This window comes from Pararge aegeria, chromosome 26 (genome assembly GCF_905163445.1).
Source record: "Pararge aegeria chromosome 26, ilParAegt1.1, whole genome shotgun sequence".
NCBI lineage: Eukaryota > Metazoa > Arthropoda > Insecta > Lepidoptera > Nymphalidae > Pararge > Pararge aegeria.
In genome coordinates this window covers 4,231,388-4,248,792 of record NC_053205.1, presented here as the reverse complement: position 1 = coordinate 4,248,792, position 17,405 = coordinate 4,231,388, and the positions used below count along the sequence as shown (strand labels likewise).

Genomic DNA, 17,405 nt, shown 5'->3' with positions numbered 1-17,405 from the left:
AGTTACCCTGATGCAAATGTGGCGCCATCCTAATTTAATACATTTTGACGACACTTTTTCATATACACAGAGACACAGATATGACTCTCCTTACCTCTACCCTCCATAATGTATAAGTAACATATCTGTGGAAACTACATAGATTATTAATAGTTTACTTTCTTTTGACCCAATTTAACAGCACACGGCACTTGAACCATTTCGGTTGTATTCTCAATAGCATACAAATCCTTACTGCATACAGAATTGTTGCTTATTTGATGAACTCTCATCTATGCATATACTAGCTTCTGTCCTCGACTTCGTCTGCGTGGACTTCAGAATTTTCATTTTTCCCTCGGGAACTACTCAAGGAATCGGGATAAAAGGTAGCCTATGTTTTGTTCCATGACAAAGGCTACATGTATGCCAAATTTCATCCAAATCCGTTCAGCCGTTTTTGCGTGATTGAGTAACAAACATCCACACTTTCACATTTATAATATTAGCAAGATATATTTATATATAGTAGGAAGTAGGATGGCACATGTCTTACAATTATGTATGGATTTATGTGTCTACCTAAAACATTCTAGTCATGGTGGAAAATCGCCTTTTTAGCTAGGTATATTAATTAAAAAAACTCCACTTTCGTAAAACAATTTATTTCAAAATAAAAACTCTGTTACATGTTTATGGGGTCACTTATTGACATACAACAATTGAAAATAAAACTGTAATCAATGGAATTTTTATAATAAAATTTCTTTTATTACACATTTTCAATAAAAAACTTAAATTAAATATCACTTAACGTTGAAAAAATACAATAAGATAACATATTAGGTAGGCAACTATTTTTATCGTAGCTCGAGTTAATAACGTCATTAGCGTGCCGATAGAATATTGCGGGTATTGTAACAATAATAAAAAAATACAATAAGATATAGTATGGAATAATTTATTTCATTATATGCCCGCACACGCCAAAGTATAGCAGCTCGCACATATGACGTCAATGGCATGCTTGCACCGAACCGTTGCAGCATGCATCGACGTTATCAGCATGCCAAACACACGGAATGATTGCAGCGCACACTGATGCCGTTAAGAGAATGCCAGCATGCCGAGTGTAGTTAGCATGCCGGCATGCACCACACGCTGAGTCCAATCAGAGTCCAATCAGCAAGCCCACATGTGTTTCAGCATTCTGGTGAGAGCATTTTTGTTGCTCAATTTGACCTTGATAAGATATAATGACGTCATTCGCATTTACTGTTGAGGTAGTTGTTTTCTCCCATATTACAACACTGTAATATAATAGAATACAACACAACGGTGATAGCCTAGTGGGTAACGCTTCGGCTTTCCTTTCGTGTTATGTGCGTTTCGTGTTACTTTTCGGATCTATGTGCGTTTTAAATTTGAGCAATTTAAATATCACTTGCTTTAAACGGTGATGTTAAACATTGTGAGGGATCCTGCGGGCCCGAGAGTTCTCCATAACATTCTCAAGGCTGTGTGAAGTCTACCCATCCACACTTGGCAATAGACAACGGCCTAAACCTTTCTCATTCTGAGGGGAAACCCATACCCTGGGCCAGTAATGGGTGGATGAAGATGATGATGAATATGAGAGAAAAGGCCAACTTTTTACCAGGGTTCACACAGCTCATACTTCTCTATGCACTCGAGTAGCCATCCAATGGGAAGAGCTTTTATATGTGTCATATTATACATAGGCTCATACATGTCCTTGAAAATTATATAATGCGAACAGTTGAAAAGTTTACTGCCCTCCCTCGCATGATATGGTACAAGCTTCTCTGCATCCGGGATCAACTCGGGGTTAGGAACCCGTCTCAAGACCACCCCACCTGCGTCAGTAATCAACTTTGATAGCGAGGCTTTTGTGAATACAATCATTGGACTGATCTCATGCTTAACGTTGTAGTTGTGCAAGTAAAAGTGGCATCCGTTGAATATGCCAGGAAGCTGCTTGTATTTGTTGTAACGGGAATTTCTTGGCCCCTTGTAAAGTTTAGTGCCAACACCAAGTACTTCATAATCTTTGAATGGTTCCAGTTTTTCTTGTGACGACTTGGTTATCCAATTTGTAGATATAATCCAGATGCCGCTGACAATACCTGAATTTAAAAAATATATTCATTACTCTGCCAGTTCAAGGCCTTTAACTTATTCAGTGAAATGAAAACCGAAATATTACTTCACATGATTTACATTGTTTACTGTCTCTGAGACTTATCTGTGGAACTGAAACCCTCATATTTTATGAGTAAAGCACTGCCATAGTTAAATGCAAAATTAAAATCAATGTGACTCCTGTCACTTTATTTGGTAAGCGTCGCATAGCGTCGGTACTATGCGCGTGTCGGTCTTGTAACTTCAATAGGGTTGGCATAAGTAAACACTTAAAATTAATATTATTTCATATTTTTACAGGGTGAAATAGAACCCTACAACAGTATTTCTTAATTAGGTTACACGTTGTATATTTTACACACAGGTCTCCCTTACTGATAGGGAGTGGATATGATCATTTTTGAGAACTGGATATGAACATTTTTAATAATGATAGATTGGTAGTGGATCATTTTTGAGAACTGGATATGAACATTCTTAATAATGATAGATTGGTAGTGGATATCGATAGAATGGAGTTGATGGTTTTCGATTGTTTTCGAAAAGGCCCTTTTCAGAGCCAGTAGTTGGGATTGTTATTGTTTCATTGGTTTTCAAAGGCCCTGTAATCTCACCCCTCTCATTTCATCTCATCACATCACTTTGACGGCTGAGTGGCGCAGTGGGCAGCCCTGCTTTCTGAGTCCAAGGTCGTGGATTCGATTCCCACAACTGGAAAATGTTTGTGTGATGAACATGAATGTTTTTCGGTGTTTGGGTGTTTATATGTATATTATAATATTTATATATATTTATTATTAATAAAAATATTCATCAGTTATCTTAGTATCCATAACACAAGCTAGGCTTACTTTGGGACTAGATGGCGGTGTGTGTATTGTCGTAGTATATTTATTTATTATTATTATTGTCTCACGTACCAAGTAGCCTGCACTCGTGACTGTAGTAGTGAGCCAGTGAATTATATATATATCTATATATTATAAGTGTTTATGTGTATTATATTCATCAAACAATATTCATCAGCTATATCAGTATCATAACACAAGCTACGCTTACTTTGGGGCTAGATGTGTGTATTGTCGTAGTATATTTATATTTATTTATTTATCTCGCCCCTCGGGAATCGTTTAAGGGCCCTTTTAAGGACCACTTGATATATGTTGTTGTTGTTGTTGTTGCTATTTCTTACCTGTCGCTATTACTGATTTCCTATTGTTATTGTTTAGGCCTTACGCTGTTGTTTGCTTTTAATTAGTTCTTAAAAGTTGTAGGCGGTCGCTTTGCTTTGCTGTCTTTGATTGTCGGCCCGCCTGGCCTTCCAGACGGGTGGACCATCGGAGATGGCGGATGACTTTGGCTCATCCGGAAAGGTTGGGATGGGAAGGATCGGACCCCTGTTGTGGCGAGGTACTCGCGCCGAGAGGACTCTGTTTCGCCAAGCTCTGCGTGCACTGTCATATCGTCTTGTGCAGGTGCTTAACGGATACGGCTGTTTTGGTAAATACTTGCACGGGATAGCTAGGAGGGAGGCCTCGCCGATATAGCACGAGGGTGGTGCGCCTGAAGACACGGCGCTCCACCTTCTGGCATTATGTGCGTCATGGGCGCCGCAAAGACACGCAATGGTGTCACTCCTGGACGGAGACAATCTCACTGTCGAGTATTATCAATCAGATGCTCGGCAGCGAGGTCGGTTGGCCTCCTTGTGCGAAGCCATAATGGCTTTGAAGGAGGCCTCGGAGAGGGAGAAAGAGCAGGCGGCTGATACTCTTCCCCTCCGAAGAAGGAGAACGGGTGGCAAGAGGCGCATCTTATGCCGTCCCCGTAGACACCATTGCGTGCCTACGGCGAGTGCGCCGGGGCGTCAAAATTGCATGCGACCGCGATCTTTTGAGCCCCCAATTTGGGCGCAGGCGACTCTGCTGGGTTTTAGTGGGCCAATGCTTCATCGGCCAGCGAGTCCCACATACCCTCCGACAGGGATGCCTAAACGCATATCCAAGCGTCGAAAAAAAAAAAGGATGGAGTTGTTTAGTAACCATAAACCATAAACTATGACAAACTATACAATTATTATGACGGACGTGCGTCTACAATATTTTTATTGTTACTTGTTATTATTATTTTGTTATTTAATTTATCTTTTTATATTTTAATAACTGGGTTTATACCTTTCAATTAAGATTATTATTATTCTATACTCTATCATTTATTCTTTTTAATTATTAACAATGATTAAAAATAAAATAAAAAACACATTTAAAAAAAATAAACTTCCACCCTCCGCTTGCGGGGCTTTTGAATGCCCAAGCAACCGGCGGTCAGGGCTCCAGAGTGAGGAACCTCCTCACAATAGGCGCCGTTTTAAGGACTATTATTATTATTGTTATTATTATTTATTTATACTCTTTATTTGTACACCACTCAGAAAAACGAGACAAAAAAAAGAACAAACACATGAAGAATGAAGCAGGATACAAAAGGCGGCCTTATCGCTAAGTAGCGATCTCTGCCAGGCAACCTTAGGATTAGGAAAACTAAAAAGAAAACAAATAGGTGGGGTACACTATTTAGTACATGCATACGAATATCTACATACCAATACATAAACCAGACTACTCAAATAAAAAATACTATTAATAAATATAAAAAATAAATATACTAATCATATACACATATATATATATATATATATATCTTAATATACCATAAATACTTAAATATGAGTTTGAGTATTATTATTAGTATAGATAGTAAATATGTAGTAAAGATACATGCAGGTTATTAACGTACAGAAATAAGTTTAATGTAATAAAAAATTACCTTGTAAAACCTCCAAACTTGATGTGCAGACGTCATTCTCATCTGCGTCCACTATCAGATGAGTGACTTTTTTTGTTAACTTTGCTTCAACATGTAAATTTGTGTGATGCTTCGCAAGCAGTTTGAGTTTATTGTGCACAGTGCGAAACGTAGATACACAAAAAGCGTTAATCTCATCGAAATCCAACTCTGAGTGTAGTTCAGATATGAACGTTATATTTATGCCTTGGGTCTGAATAATATTTTCCTCGGCATGTTTGAGCACTCTTTTCATTTCATCAGAGGCTAACTGCATTGGTGTCTCACCTTTACAATTGCGAGCATTAACGTTCGCTCCGTTCTTGACCAATTCAATGGCAATATCCTAAAATTTAAAAAAAAAATTGTTTTATATTATTAATACAGAAATGTGATTGTTTGTTGTTTCTTCCCACCCTAACCAATTAACTTGATTTTTTGGCATAGAGTAGTTGAAAAGATGGAGAGTTAGTAAGTAAAAAGTTATTAAGATAAGTTATATATAATTACTAGCTGTTGCCCGCGACTTCGTCTGCGTTTAATTTTGTTTTTAAAGTATTCAGTATCGCTAAGCCTTAGCTAAGCCTTAAATAATTATAGTAGTATATATATATATATATAGTATATATATATATATATATAGTATATATATATATATATATATATATGTTAATCATTTAAGGCTTAGCGATTTAACGTGACTGTCAATTAATTATAGACAAATAATTTGCAATAAAATAAAATTGCGACTATAATTAAAGATCTAAGCTATCCTATCTCTTAAGTTGGACCAGACTGCTTACGGTGTGCCAATTTAATTTAAAATCGGTTTAGTAGTTTAGGAGTCCATCGCGGACAAACATCGTGACAGGAGATTTATATATATTAAGATAAGTTGTATATAAATTAAGTTAGGCTACTTTATAAGCTTTTATATTTTAAAAGCATCAATTCTGTCTGCTTGTAATGACTCTGTCCCGGTTCTAAACTCAGCAATTGCTCTTTAAACAAACAGACAAACTTCCAAAGTACTCCACGCAAGTCTATTGACTAGGTCTATATAACTAGTACATACAATATATGTTAATCATTTATTTGCAAGAATGTTTGTACATTCGACGGCCGACTGGCGTATTGGGCAGCAACCCTACTTTCCGAGTCCTAGGCCTTGGGTTTGATTTCCACAACTGGAAAATGTTTGTGTGATGAACATGATTGTTTTTTAGCGTCTGGGTGTTTATCTGTATACAAGTATTTATGTGTACTATATTCATAAAAATATTCAACAGCTATCTTAGTACCCATAACACCAGCTACGCTTACTTTGGGGCTAGATGGCGATGTGTTTATTGTCGTAGTATATTTATTTATTTATTCTCATGTTTAAGCTATGCCAAAGAACATGTTAACTCACTGGAGCGTGAGTTAACATGTTCTTTGGCATAGCTTAAACAACATAAATTTCTCAAAACAATTCCAAACTTTTCCTTAATTATTTAACAGAAAAACTCAATTCAAAACAATTGATTGCAGACAGAGGAAATCAAAGCTAAGACCTAGTGATCTGCATTTCGTCATTCTGACTCCTTAGGCTATGGGGCAATTATCAAACATATCTCACCTTATGATTGTATCTTATGGCTTCATGTAAAGGTGTTTCATTACCCTGGCCTGGTACGTCAATCAACGTATTATATTGTAAGAGTAGCTTAAGTAAGTCCAGTCGACCATTCTGTACTACTTCGTGTAACGGTGTCCAGCCTGCGTTATCCTTTGTATTAGTGTTAGCACCCTGGTTCAGTAACTCTGCAGCAGATTCAACTTTTCCCAAACGACAAGCTATATGAAGAGCTGTCTCACCCTTATTGTTCTTTTTCTCATTGCCTTTATTAATGGAGCTAGCCGATGAGAGCACTGTTGAATTCAATTCATTTTTAACCGCTGGTCTCTTACTTTTAACAGCTTTAAGAGATGTATTGACATGAGGTGAACTGGTTTTTTCTTGTTTATTCCCTTTATTGCTTACCTCAGGAGGCGTAAATGTATCCGATTGGTTTTTGCCACGCTTTTTACTCGTACCACTAGAGGTTTTTTTCTGTAATACACTCCGTTGAAAACCTTGGAAAATTTTATCCAGCTCCCGTGCCGAGTTAACAGTCTCTTTCAAACCATCATCTTTATAAGTAGTGCAGTTTGTTAAAGGGATTTTACATGTTGGACAGTGAGTTAGGCCTTCGAAATGAGAGGAACACACTAAATGGAAACAGACACTCAAGGTAACGGGATCTTTTAGCATTTCCGAACATTGGCCGCAAGTGTAGTCCTGTTTGACTGCATCCAATGCTGCGAGGAAATTTTGCAGCTTTTCTTCCTCTGTAGCCATTATGTTTGATTAGTTTTTTTCTATTTAATCCTGAGATCATAGACATGAAACAAAACAATAACAAACAAAGTTTTCGTTTGCCGCGGATTATTACAATTTAGACAAGTGTCAATGTCAGCCTTTGACATTTTAGTTTGTTTTTAATTCGTAACTTTCGGGACATGCGTTCGAGAGATCGATTACTATACAGCCTAGTCAGTTCGTCATTAAGATTTTATAAATTTTACATAATAAATAATAGTTAAAAAAAAACTAAAATACACGCTTTCTATTGAAAACTGAACTGAAAAATAGAAAATAAATTTCAATAAATTTAAATTAAGAATAGTGTTAAAAATTTCAATAAATATAAATTAATAATAGTGTGAATAAAAAAAATATATATTTTATTTTAAAAAAAGCGTGGGGTGCTTTTTAAGATATTATCAAAATGATAATCCCTCTACTCATATCTGTCAATAAAATATTTATAACTATTGACCCCATGCTTTTTTTTTACAATAAAATATATTTATTTTATTCACACTATTATTAATTTATATTTATTGAAATTTTTAACACTATTCTTAATTTAAATTTATTAAAATTTATTTTCTATTTTTTAGTTCAGTTTTCTATAGAAAGCTTGTTTTTTAGCTTTTTAAAACTATTATTTATTTTCTACTATTTAGTTTGGTTTATTTATAATAGCTTGTTTTTTTTTAACTGTTATTTGATCTAATCTACTATCAATTCCGTAATAACTCTAAGTAACTGTAATTATTTTCCAAATGATTAATGTTTACGGTAAGAGCCCCATTACCTGCTCAGGAATCTATATTAAGACGTAACTACCATAACAGTCCCTACGCGGGTGCTGCTGAGTGCCCGATCAGAGTCTCTCTCGAAATGCAAATTCTAATTATATATGATTAAACGAACTTGTAAGTGAAGTTTGATCATTATTATATGAGTTGCTTAATTAGAATATATGATTTAATACACTGTAGTTTCCTATCTAGGTACTTGGTAACTCCGCACAATTTTTTAAATGTTTTAAAAACAATATTTCTTAATGTATTTCCGGTCTACTCGCCCGGCCCTAGTACGCCATCTTGTCGTTTACTCATTATTTGAGAGTATGTAGTGTAACTTGTACAAAACTTTCTATTATTTGGGATAAACTGTGCATCGGGGAGGGCGGGTGATCATATATTCTAATTAAGCTACTCATATAATAATGATCGAACTTCACTTACAAGTTCGTTTAATCATAAATATTATATTATCGTTGCTTAATTATTCATATATGATTTAATACACTGTAGATGTTAAGAACAGAAAGTTTTGGAATTAAAAGCATAATTCTTTATAATTATGATTTTATTTATGATTAAGTTACGAATCAGCCGAATTATTTTAATAATTATTCTTAGTTCTGGTTCACAACTAAATAGTTCACAAACATAATCAACTAAACTTAAATTGGTATTATGGATTTGTTTTATCTTATGGATTGCGTAAGCAAACAGAGCGGGCGAACTCCCCTTCGTCCAAGACAACTCTGTTGTAGAACCGGGCAAATGAATGAGAAGAACTAGTCCAGCCTGCTGTCTTGCGGATAGTTTCAATGTTGATGCCAGCGGCGCTTGCGGCTGACGTAGACGCATGACGCGTGCTGTGCGCACCGAATACACTGATATCTACCCCGCTCTCTGACAGGACCTGCTTGATCCATCTACTGATGGACTGCGTTGTAGCTTTATGTGGTCGCTTGTGTGTTAACAGTAGTTTGTCAATTCCTTCAGGTCTTATATTTCTAGTCTTAGAAATGTAATCTGATAGAACTGTTGCTGGACAAATACTTGTATTTTCTCGAAAGTATGGGAGATATAAAATTGGCTGATCCGTACTATGGGCCGAGGTTTTGATAATATCGGTTATCAATATCTTTATGCCGCTCTCAGAGATGAATATATTATGAAGTTTAATGAGAGAAAGCGTCTGAATCCTATGGCCGGTACAAAGTGCTAATAAGATTACCAATTTTTTTGTAATCTTTCCGAGGGAAAGTTCTGAAATAACATTTAAAACTTCCTGAGGGTTCCAGGTGCTTGAGTACTTGGCTTTTATGGGCTTTGATCTGTATGCGCCTTTAAGAAGACACTTTACACACTCATCTGAACCGATTTGTTACCTATAAAGGCTGACAAGGCCGACCGGTGAGAATTGAGACTGCCATACCCACAACCATTGTTGAATTGTGTTGTTAGGAATGCAAGTATGGATGTCTTAGAGGGTTTGAATGCATCAGTGTTGCTCTCGCTGCAATACTGCCACCAAAGCTTTAGCGAAGTGTTGTACTGTTTCACTGTACTGTCAGAGAACGAAGCCAACATCAGCTTGGTTGCCTCCAAACCTGCGCCTTTTCTGATGAACGACTGCCGCAGAGCCTCGCGACAGCCAGGGTAAGGTGTTTGTGCAAGGGATGTCGATCTCTGAAATGAGATTGTAAAAGGTTTTTATTGGGATTTAAAAAATACACGTCTGAAACTATTAAGCTTTGCATTAGCGGGAACCAGGGTTGAGACGGCCAGTGGGGATACACTAGTATACCATCTGCTTCGTCATCAATGATTTTCCTAAGGTATTTGAGTATTAAAGAAAATGGGGGAAAGGCGTAGAAGAATTCTTCGTGCCAGTTCACCGTAAACGCATCAACAGATACGGCGTCAGGATCTTGCTTCCATGAAATAAATCTAGGACACTTCGCATTGTCCCGTGATGCGAATAAGTCTATTTCTGGTTGCCCGAAATATTGCGTGAGCCCCTGGAAAGCTTTATCAGAAAGTGACCACTCGGTATCCGGATTGACTATTCTGGAGGCGGCGTCTGCGCGGTTTTCTTTGGTATTCACATACGATCCGAATATCCAAAGTCCGCGCTGCTCACACCATTTCCAAAGTGATCTAGATAAATTGTTAAGATGGGGGTATTGGATTTCCCCCATACGGTTCACATAACTAATTGCCGTTGTATTGTCAATGCGAAGTAATATAGCACAGTTGGTAACATTACTAGCAAAGGACTTTAACCCGAGAAAAGCAGCCATTAGCTCCAAGTAATTTATATGGTTCGCTTTTTCTGTGGCTTTCCATTTGCCGCTTACTTGTTCATTTTTACAGACTGCGCCCCAGCCTGTTCTAGATGCATCAGAATATATCTCGAATTCAAAGTTTGGTTGCCTCATAAAATTGGATGTAGTGTCAATATTTGAAGACCACCACCTTAGATCATCTAATAAGTTATCAGATTTTTGCTTCGTAATTTACATGTTTAAGCAAAGCAAGATATTTCTGTCGCTCTAAAATCTTGGTATACATCCATGCGTACCTAGCCGCTGGGCAAGCCGCAACCAAAATTCCGATAAGTCGAGCGAACTCACGAATAGAACCGGGAGGCAGTTTGGTGAATTTTGTGACTAACTCAGTAATTTTGTACGCTTCTGTACATTAACTGTTGCTGGGTTGGTTGGAAAATGAGAACTCCAGAGATTTCTTCTTGTTTCTTTTATTAGTTGTTCTTCCTTTTCTTGTTACCGCAACCGCTTGCTGATTGGAACTGACTCGGCGTACAAACGGGTGCGGTATTTATATTAAATTTGCCACAATAAAACAGGCCCTCTGATTGGTTCTATTTCTCGGCCAATCAGAGGGCGTTATTTTGTTCCAGTTACATAAGGGCAATTATTGTTAAAATATGCTTATTTCTAAAATGCTATTATTACCTATTAAATGTTACCTATTAAGTTCTATTACTAAACTTAAAACTATTTACATGTTATCTTAAAATTAGGCACACGAAATATTAACTTTTAAACGTAATCAGCTGACCGTCCCGCACATCCTCCCGCCGTGCGGCTATGTCGCATCATTTGTCGGTGCGGGCGTGTTGTCGGTAGACAGAGGCAGGACTACCAGCTTCCTCACCGGCCGTCGCAGTACTCTTCCTTTGGTCTGGATATCCACGACGCGCACCACGTTGTCTGGGCCCGGGTACGTGGCGATGACTCTTCCTCGTATCCACACGTTGCGCGGCAAGTTGGCGTCGACTATCTGCACGAGATCGCCGACCTGGATCGCTGGTCCTCGTCCATGCGGCTCCCGCCGGTGTTGGAGTTCCGGTAGGTACTCCTTCACCCAGCGTGTCCAGAACACGTCGGCCAATCTCTGCGCGGCTCGCCAACTCGATCTGGAGGCAGCATCCCGATCGTTGAACGTTCCTGGTAGCGGCACGCGTCCCGGGCCACCCAATAGGAAGTGATTGGGCGTTAGTGCCTCAGGATCCTCTGGGCTGACAGAGACGTGTGTCAGTGGTCTGCTGTTCACCGTATATTCCACCTCAGTCAGTAGGGTCGAGAGGACTTCTTCTGTTGGATGTCGTTCATGCAGTGTAGCAGTGAGCGCTGACTTCACAGAGCGGACCATGCGTTCCCACGCTCCGCCCATAAATGGAGCTCCGGGTGGTATGTACCGCCAGGAGGTCGTTTTCTTCGCTGCTTCTGCTGCTGTGGCGCTGTCCATTGCCTGCCGAAGTTCTCTGTCTGCCGCCTTCAGGTTCGTTCCATTGTCTGACCAGATTTCTGTTGGAGAGCCCCTGCGTGCCATCATTCTCCTTAGCGCCATTACTGCTGAATCAGCGCTGAGTGAACTGGCAATCTCCAGGTGTACAGCCCTCACGGTGAGACACGTAAAGATGGCCACATATCTTTTTTGTCGGGTTCGGCCGACGGTCACTGATAGAGGCCCGAAGTAGTCTAGGCCGGTGAAGCTGAAGGGTCGCTGATGGTGCGCTAGGCGACATTCCGGCAGGTCTCCAGTTCTGGGGTACGGCGGCTTCTGTATCTTCATTCGGCAGAACAGGCATCTTTTTATTACCATCCGCGTTACTGGGCGCACACGTAGCACCCAATACTGTTGCCTGCATTCGTTGACTGTAGCTTCGACTCCGGCGTGATGTAGCTGATGATGTACGGCCTTTATCCAGAGCCTGACTATTGGATGATCACCGTCTAATACTATAGGGCTCTTGAAGTCTTCCGTTACGTCTTGCGTTACTCGAATGCGGCTTCTTAATCTGATTGCATCACCGGCGTATTCAGACGCTCAATTGGTTCAGGCGACTCTCCTTGTTGAGTGCCTTGCTGTTTTTCAAGTCTTCTATTTCTTCTGTGAAGGAGTCTTCTTGAGATGCGCGCATCAGAAGCTCCTCTGATCTTTTGAGATGTTCGGCGGTGACTGGGAAAAAGTTTCTACTGGACGCTGTTTTCTTCGCTATTTGCTGTTGTTTCGTAGCGGGCTTGTTGATGCTCTTCCAGCTCGGATCCCTTTCTTTGTTCTGCCGCGTCCTTTTGTAATTGACACTTTCCTTTTTGGCTCTGCAGAGTTGGATGAACTGTAGAACGCGAGCTGTGGTGTAACGGAGTCTGTCCCAGTTTGAAAGCGAGATACATCAGGTAAGGCGTCTGTGAGCTTCCGTTTCCTGTTATCGGTGACGTGGTTAAATTTCTCTTCGCCTGAAGGTTCTCCTTTACTTGTCGTGGTTACTTCGACGGGCCAATGTTCTTCTGTTTGGTAAAGGAAATCAGGTCCCTTGTACCATCGATGATCTTTGTTAAAAGACGTTGGGACGTCCCGTGTGGCGTCATCTGCCACATTCAGTTTCGTCGGAACCAAACGCCATTCGGTGACTGAGGAAGCTTCTTCAATTGCAGCCAGGCGATGGACTACATAAGGTTTGTATGAGCGTGACCCGGTCCTTATCCAGGTAAGGGCAGTCTTGCTGTCTATCCAGAACACTTTATAGTCTGGTTTCCTTTCGTGCTCTTCAATGACCGTTTCTGCGAGTCTCGTTCCCATGACCGCCGCTTGCAGCTCCAGCCTCGGGATGGATGTTAACTTCAACGGTGCAACCTTAGCTTTGGCCATCACGAGAGACAGGCTGACTTCGCCATTTTGCGCCACTGTTCTCCAGAAGACAACTGCTGAGTATGCTGCTTCACTAGCGTCGGTGAACACGTGTAGCTGTACTGAAATAGCGTCGCTGTATTGGAGATATCTTCTCGGGATTGTCACGTTGCTGAGATCCTTTAGGTGATCCATCCAGTCTTGCCACTGTTCAGCCAGGTCCTTATCCAGCTCGTCGTCCCATGACGTTCCTCTTCGCCATACTTCTTGTAGCAGCTGTTTTGCCTTTATAGTAACCGGCGATGCGAAACCAAGCGGGTCGAATAGAGACATGACCACTCGCAGCGCTTCTCTCTTAGTGGGCGGCTTCCCGTTGACGAGCGTTGGAGCGACACGAGCTAGGTTGAGGTTGAAGGTGAGCTCGTCTGTGTTGAGCCTCCAGATGACGCCCAGTACTCGTTCTGTTTTCTCTTCTGGTTTGTAGAGTTCCATGTCTTCCGATTGCTCACTTTCGCCTAGTGCCTTTAACAGACTTGGCGAGTTCGACTTCCACTGTTTCAGTTCGAAACTGGCCTTTGAGTGCACTTCACGTACTGACCTCGTGATGCGCACTGCGTCTTCGAGACTTCTGAAGTTATCCAAGTAGTCGTCGACGTAGTGTTTCTGTATGATGGCAGATGCAGCTTCAGGGTGTACATCTTCATATTGTTTGGCATTCAAGTTCTTGATGTAAATTGCTGTTGATGGAGAACTTGATACGCCAAAGATCAATGAAGTCATCCTGTACTCATCGGGTGGGTGGTCGTCTCGTCGCTCTCCGCGCCATAAGTAGCGGAGTGCATCCCTGTCTTCGGCTCGCAGCTTGACTTGCATAAACATTTCTTTGATGTCCGCGGAGGAAGATCAGGTCCTTTGAGTAGCATATCGTTGAGAGCTACTCCCTTCGTCTTCGCTGCTGCATCATGTACGACTCGGAGCTTCGCGGGCTTCATTGGGTTAACAACTGCAAAGTGCGGTAAGTACCACGTCTTGCCCGCAGTCTTCTGTTTTGGAGCGAGTTCGGCATATCCTTTTGAGATGAGAGCTTCCATCTGTTCTATATACTTCTGTTTCAGTTTAGGGTCTCGATCGATCTTCTCACTTCTGTTGTCAACAGAAGATGCCAATTGTCTTGACCGATCAGCACTCGTGGTTTTATATCTGCATACACGAGGTAGTTGCGGATGTCTGTCAGGTGTTTGCAGCCATCTACCAACTCTCTCGTAACCCGTTGAGACGCTACTTGCAGGTTCTTCACTGTTCGTGCTTGTACACGCTCTTCATGGTCGTTGAGACCTCTTAACATGATGTTCACTCTTCTTGAAGCTGACTCCGATGTCTTAAGGTCGTTGATGGTTTCTATTTTCAGAGGGTCGACGGGTCCTGTTGCACCTACGCATTCGGCTACACTGTTGTCGATCAATGTTACTGTTGACCCGTCGTCCAATAGAGCGAAAGTGTTGAAGGCTCCTTTGGGCCCCTCAACCTGTACTGGAATGATCTTCAGATACGATTGCTTCTTCTTAATGGTCCACGCAGAGTTGATTACTTCTGTGGCTTCCTTGTCTTCTTTCTGTTCCGGTCGGTGCCTTGGTGTAGTGCAGCATCTTGTGGTGGAAGTATTTGCAGCTGTTGACGCCGCACGCCTTAGCCCGGCAGTTGTGTGTTTTGTTTCTGTAGCGAAGACACCGGAAGCATAGGCGCTTGGACTTGGCTATATCCCATCTTCCATTCGCATCTGAGATCTTGAATGGTTCACACTCTGTTGCAATATGCTCTTCGTTGCATATGGGGCATTTGGGTGTGTACGTATTCTCTGTAACGTTGTGTATCTTCTGTGGTCTTCTCTGTTGAGTGGCTGGCATATGTGGCGTCACGTGCTCAGGCAGCGCATAAGGTCCACATAGCTCTGCTTCTCTCCTGAGGAACTTCTCCATCTTCAACAGGTCTGGATCTTCCTTCGGCTGTGCTGCCGCGAAGTCGTAGTATCTGTAGCGCAGCGTAGGCGTGAGCTTGTCCACGACCGTCTTCGAAACTTCAGGGTTGTACATATAGTTCACACAGCTGAGAGTCTTCAGTGTTGCTACCACGTTAGAGACCTTCGTTGAAAATATGCAGATGTCACGCGGTGACTCGGTGAGGCGTGGCAGTCCGCGTAGCGTCTCCATCTCCATCATGGCGATAGACTCTGGTCTTCCAAATCTTGACTCCAAGGTTTTCATGACTTCTGCTGGATGCGCGCTGGTGATGAGAAGCCCCTCTACGGCTTCTTTGGCTCTTCCCTTCAAGTTTCTTCTTAGACGGTTCGTATTCTCTACTGTAGTGAACATGCCTTCAGTTTCGTAGTATGCGGCACGGAACGGTAGCCACTCTTGATGTGACCCTCCAAAGGTAGGTAACTCGATGAACTTGGGGCGTTGGGCCGCTTTGACGGCGCGTGTTATAGCTTCGGCTAACTCTGTGACCGAAGTGGCGGGTCCTGTTGCCCCGCGTCGCAGACCACCGGCTCTTCTATAGAGTAGTGTGGTGCGTCGGTGATTGCCAGCACGGGGCGTTGAGGTTGATTCTCCAACCAGTTGTCCACTCGCTTCGTTACTTCGGCTTCGGGTTCGATGGAAGCAGCATCATCTTCCAATTCATCTTCTGTATCGTCTGCTTCCAGGGCGGCGAGACGGGCGGCGGCTAGTTCGACCTGCAGCCGTAACATCTCTTCTTTGGCCTTTGCTATTTTATAAGCCTTAGCCTTGCTGTGTGTTGATCCACCCCCTTTCTGGCTAGGGGGGTTGGGTCTCTGTAGCTGTTTCGACCCCTGCGCGTTGACTGTGCTCTTCATCCTTACTGTTGACATGTTTGCATCTTGAGTACGTCCCTGTACTGTAGCGGGAGCCCCTCTGGCAGCGGGGGGTTCCAACTGTCTCGCGGCGGCTGGCGGCGTCGGCGCGATGGCGGGCGTAGTCGAGCGTGCGACGGTGGCAGCAACGGTAGCGGTAACGGCAGCGGCGCCGGCAGTGGCGGCCGCTTTTCCCTTTACCGTCACAGAGGATGGTGCGGCGGGGGGCGCGTCGGAGCGTACGGCGGTACCCGTAGTCGTCGTGCGCTCCGTGGTGTTGGTCGTGACAGTCCCCGTGGCTGTCGAACCGGTAGCGGTTTCCCCGCTGGTTTCAGTAGCGGTGCCCTCCGACGTGGTCGGAGTCTCTTCTGTCGATGGCTTGCGGTTCTTGAGTTCCTGCCGTGTTGTCGGCATTTTCACTGACTCGACGAATTTTCTTCAGAATTTTTCCGATTTTCCAACGTAGTATCCGGCGCTCGAAGGACCATTCAATGTACGCTTCTGTACATTAACTGTTGCTGGGTTGGTTGGAAAATGAGAACTCCAGAGATTTCTTCTTGTTTCTTTTATTAGTTGTTCTTCCTTTTCTTGTTACCGCAACCGCTTGCTGATTGGAACTGACTCGGCACTCTAATCTTCCTCGGAGTCCCAGGTTTGGGGCTCGGGGGTAACCGTTCAGGGCGATGGCCCTTTTCGGTGGAAGTCAACGCCGTCTGCGACTACAGACGGGTCGCTTGGTGGGACCGTTGGGTCCGTGGAGTCATGTCCGTGGGAGAAGTCGCGGCAGCGCGATCAAGCCTGCGTTGTGACGCGGCGATCAGCGGTGTTGCGGCGACTTAGCGTGTCCGTGGGGGAGCTTGCGCCCGCCGCTCAGCGAGGTCGAGCTTGCCAATGTGAGTTGGCATGCTCGTCAGCCAGCGGCGAGGAAGCGTTAGATGTCCAGGACGTCACGTGGCAGGCCTCTGGCGTCCGGCGGGCGCCGATGGTATGGCGCGATGCCCCTCAGGTGTTGGGCTCGCGCTCCATCGGCGCGTGCGAACATCGAGGCACTCAGGCGGTGGATGAACTAATCCAGGCTCTCCATGCACAGGTCCCTGGCGATGACCTGGTTCCGTACGAAGCGTGGTGCTCGGGAAATGGTGCGGAGCGCTAAAGATTGCTGCGCTCGCAGCGACTTGCGGCCCGTCTCGCTGACCAGCGCGTACCACGCTGGGGCCGCGTA

At 42.8% G+C, this 17,405-nt stretch overlaps 1 protein-coding gene and 1 pseudogene across 1 annotated transcript; both read right to left on the bottom strand.

The window, feature by feature from the left end:
* Positions 1-660: 660 nt before the first annotated feature.
* Positions 661-7,469, bottom strand: LOC120635423 (BRCA1-associated RING domain protein 1-like). Its single transcript, XM_039906445.1, has 3 exons — positions 6,608-7,469; positions 4,969-5,332; positions 661-2,126 (listed from the first exon to the last, which is right to left on the bottom strand). Exons 1-3 carry the CDS (start codon positions 7,367-7,369, stop codon positions 1,633-1,635), a joined length of 1,620 nt encoding a protein of 539 aa, XP_039762379.1. The 5' UTR covers positions 7,370-7,469; the 3' UTR covers positions 661-1,632.
* Positions 7,470-11,232: 3,763 nt separating this feature from the next.
* LOC120635031 lies at positions 11,233-14,433 on the bottom strand (annotated as a pseudogene).
* Positions 14,434-17,405: the final 2,972 nt, after the last annotated feature.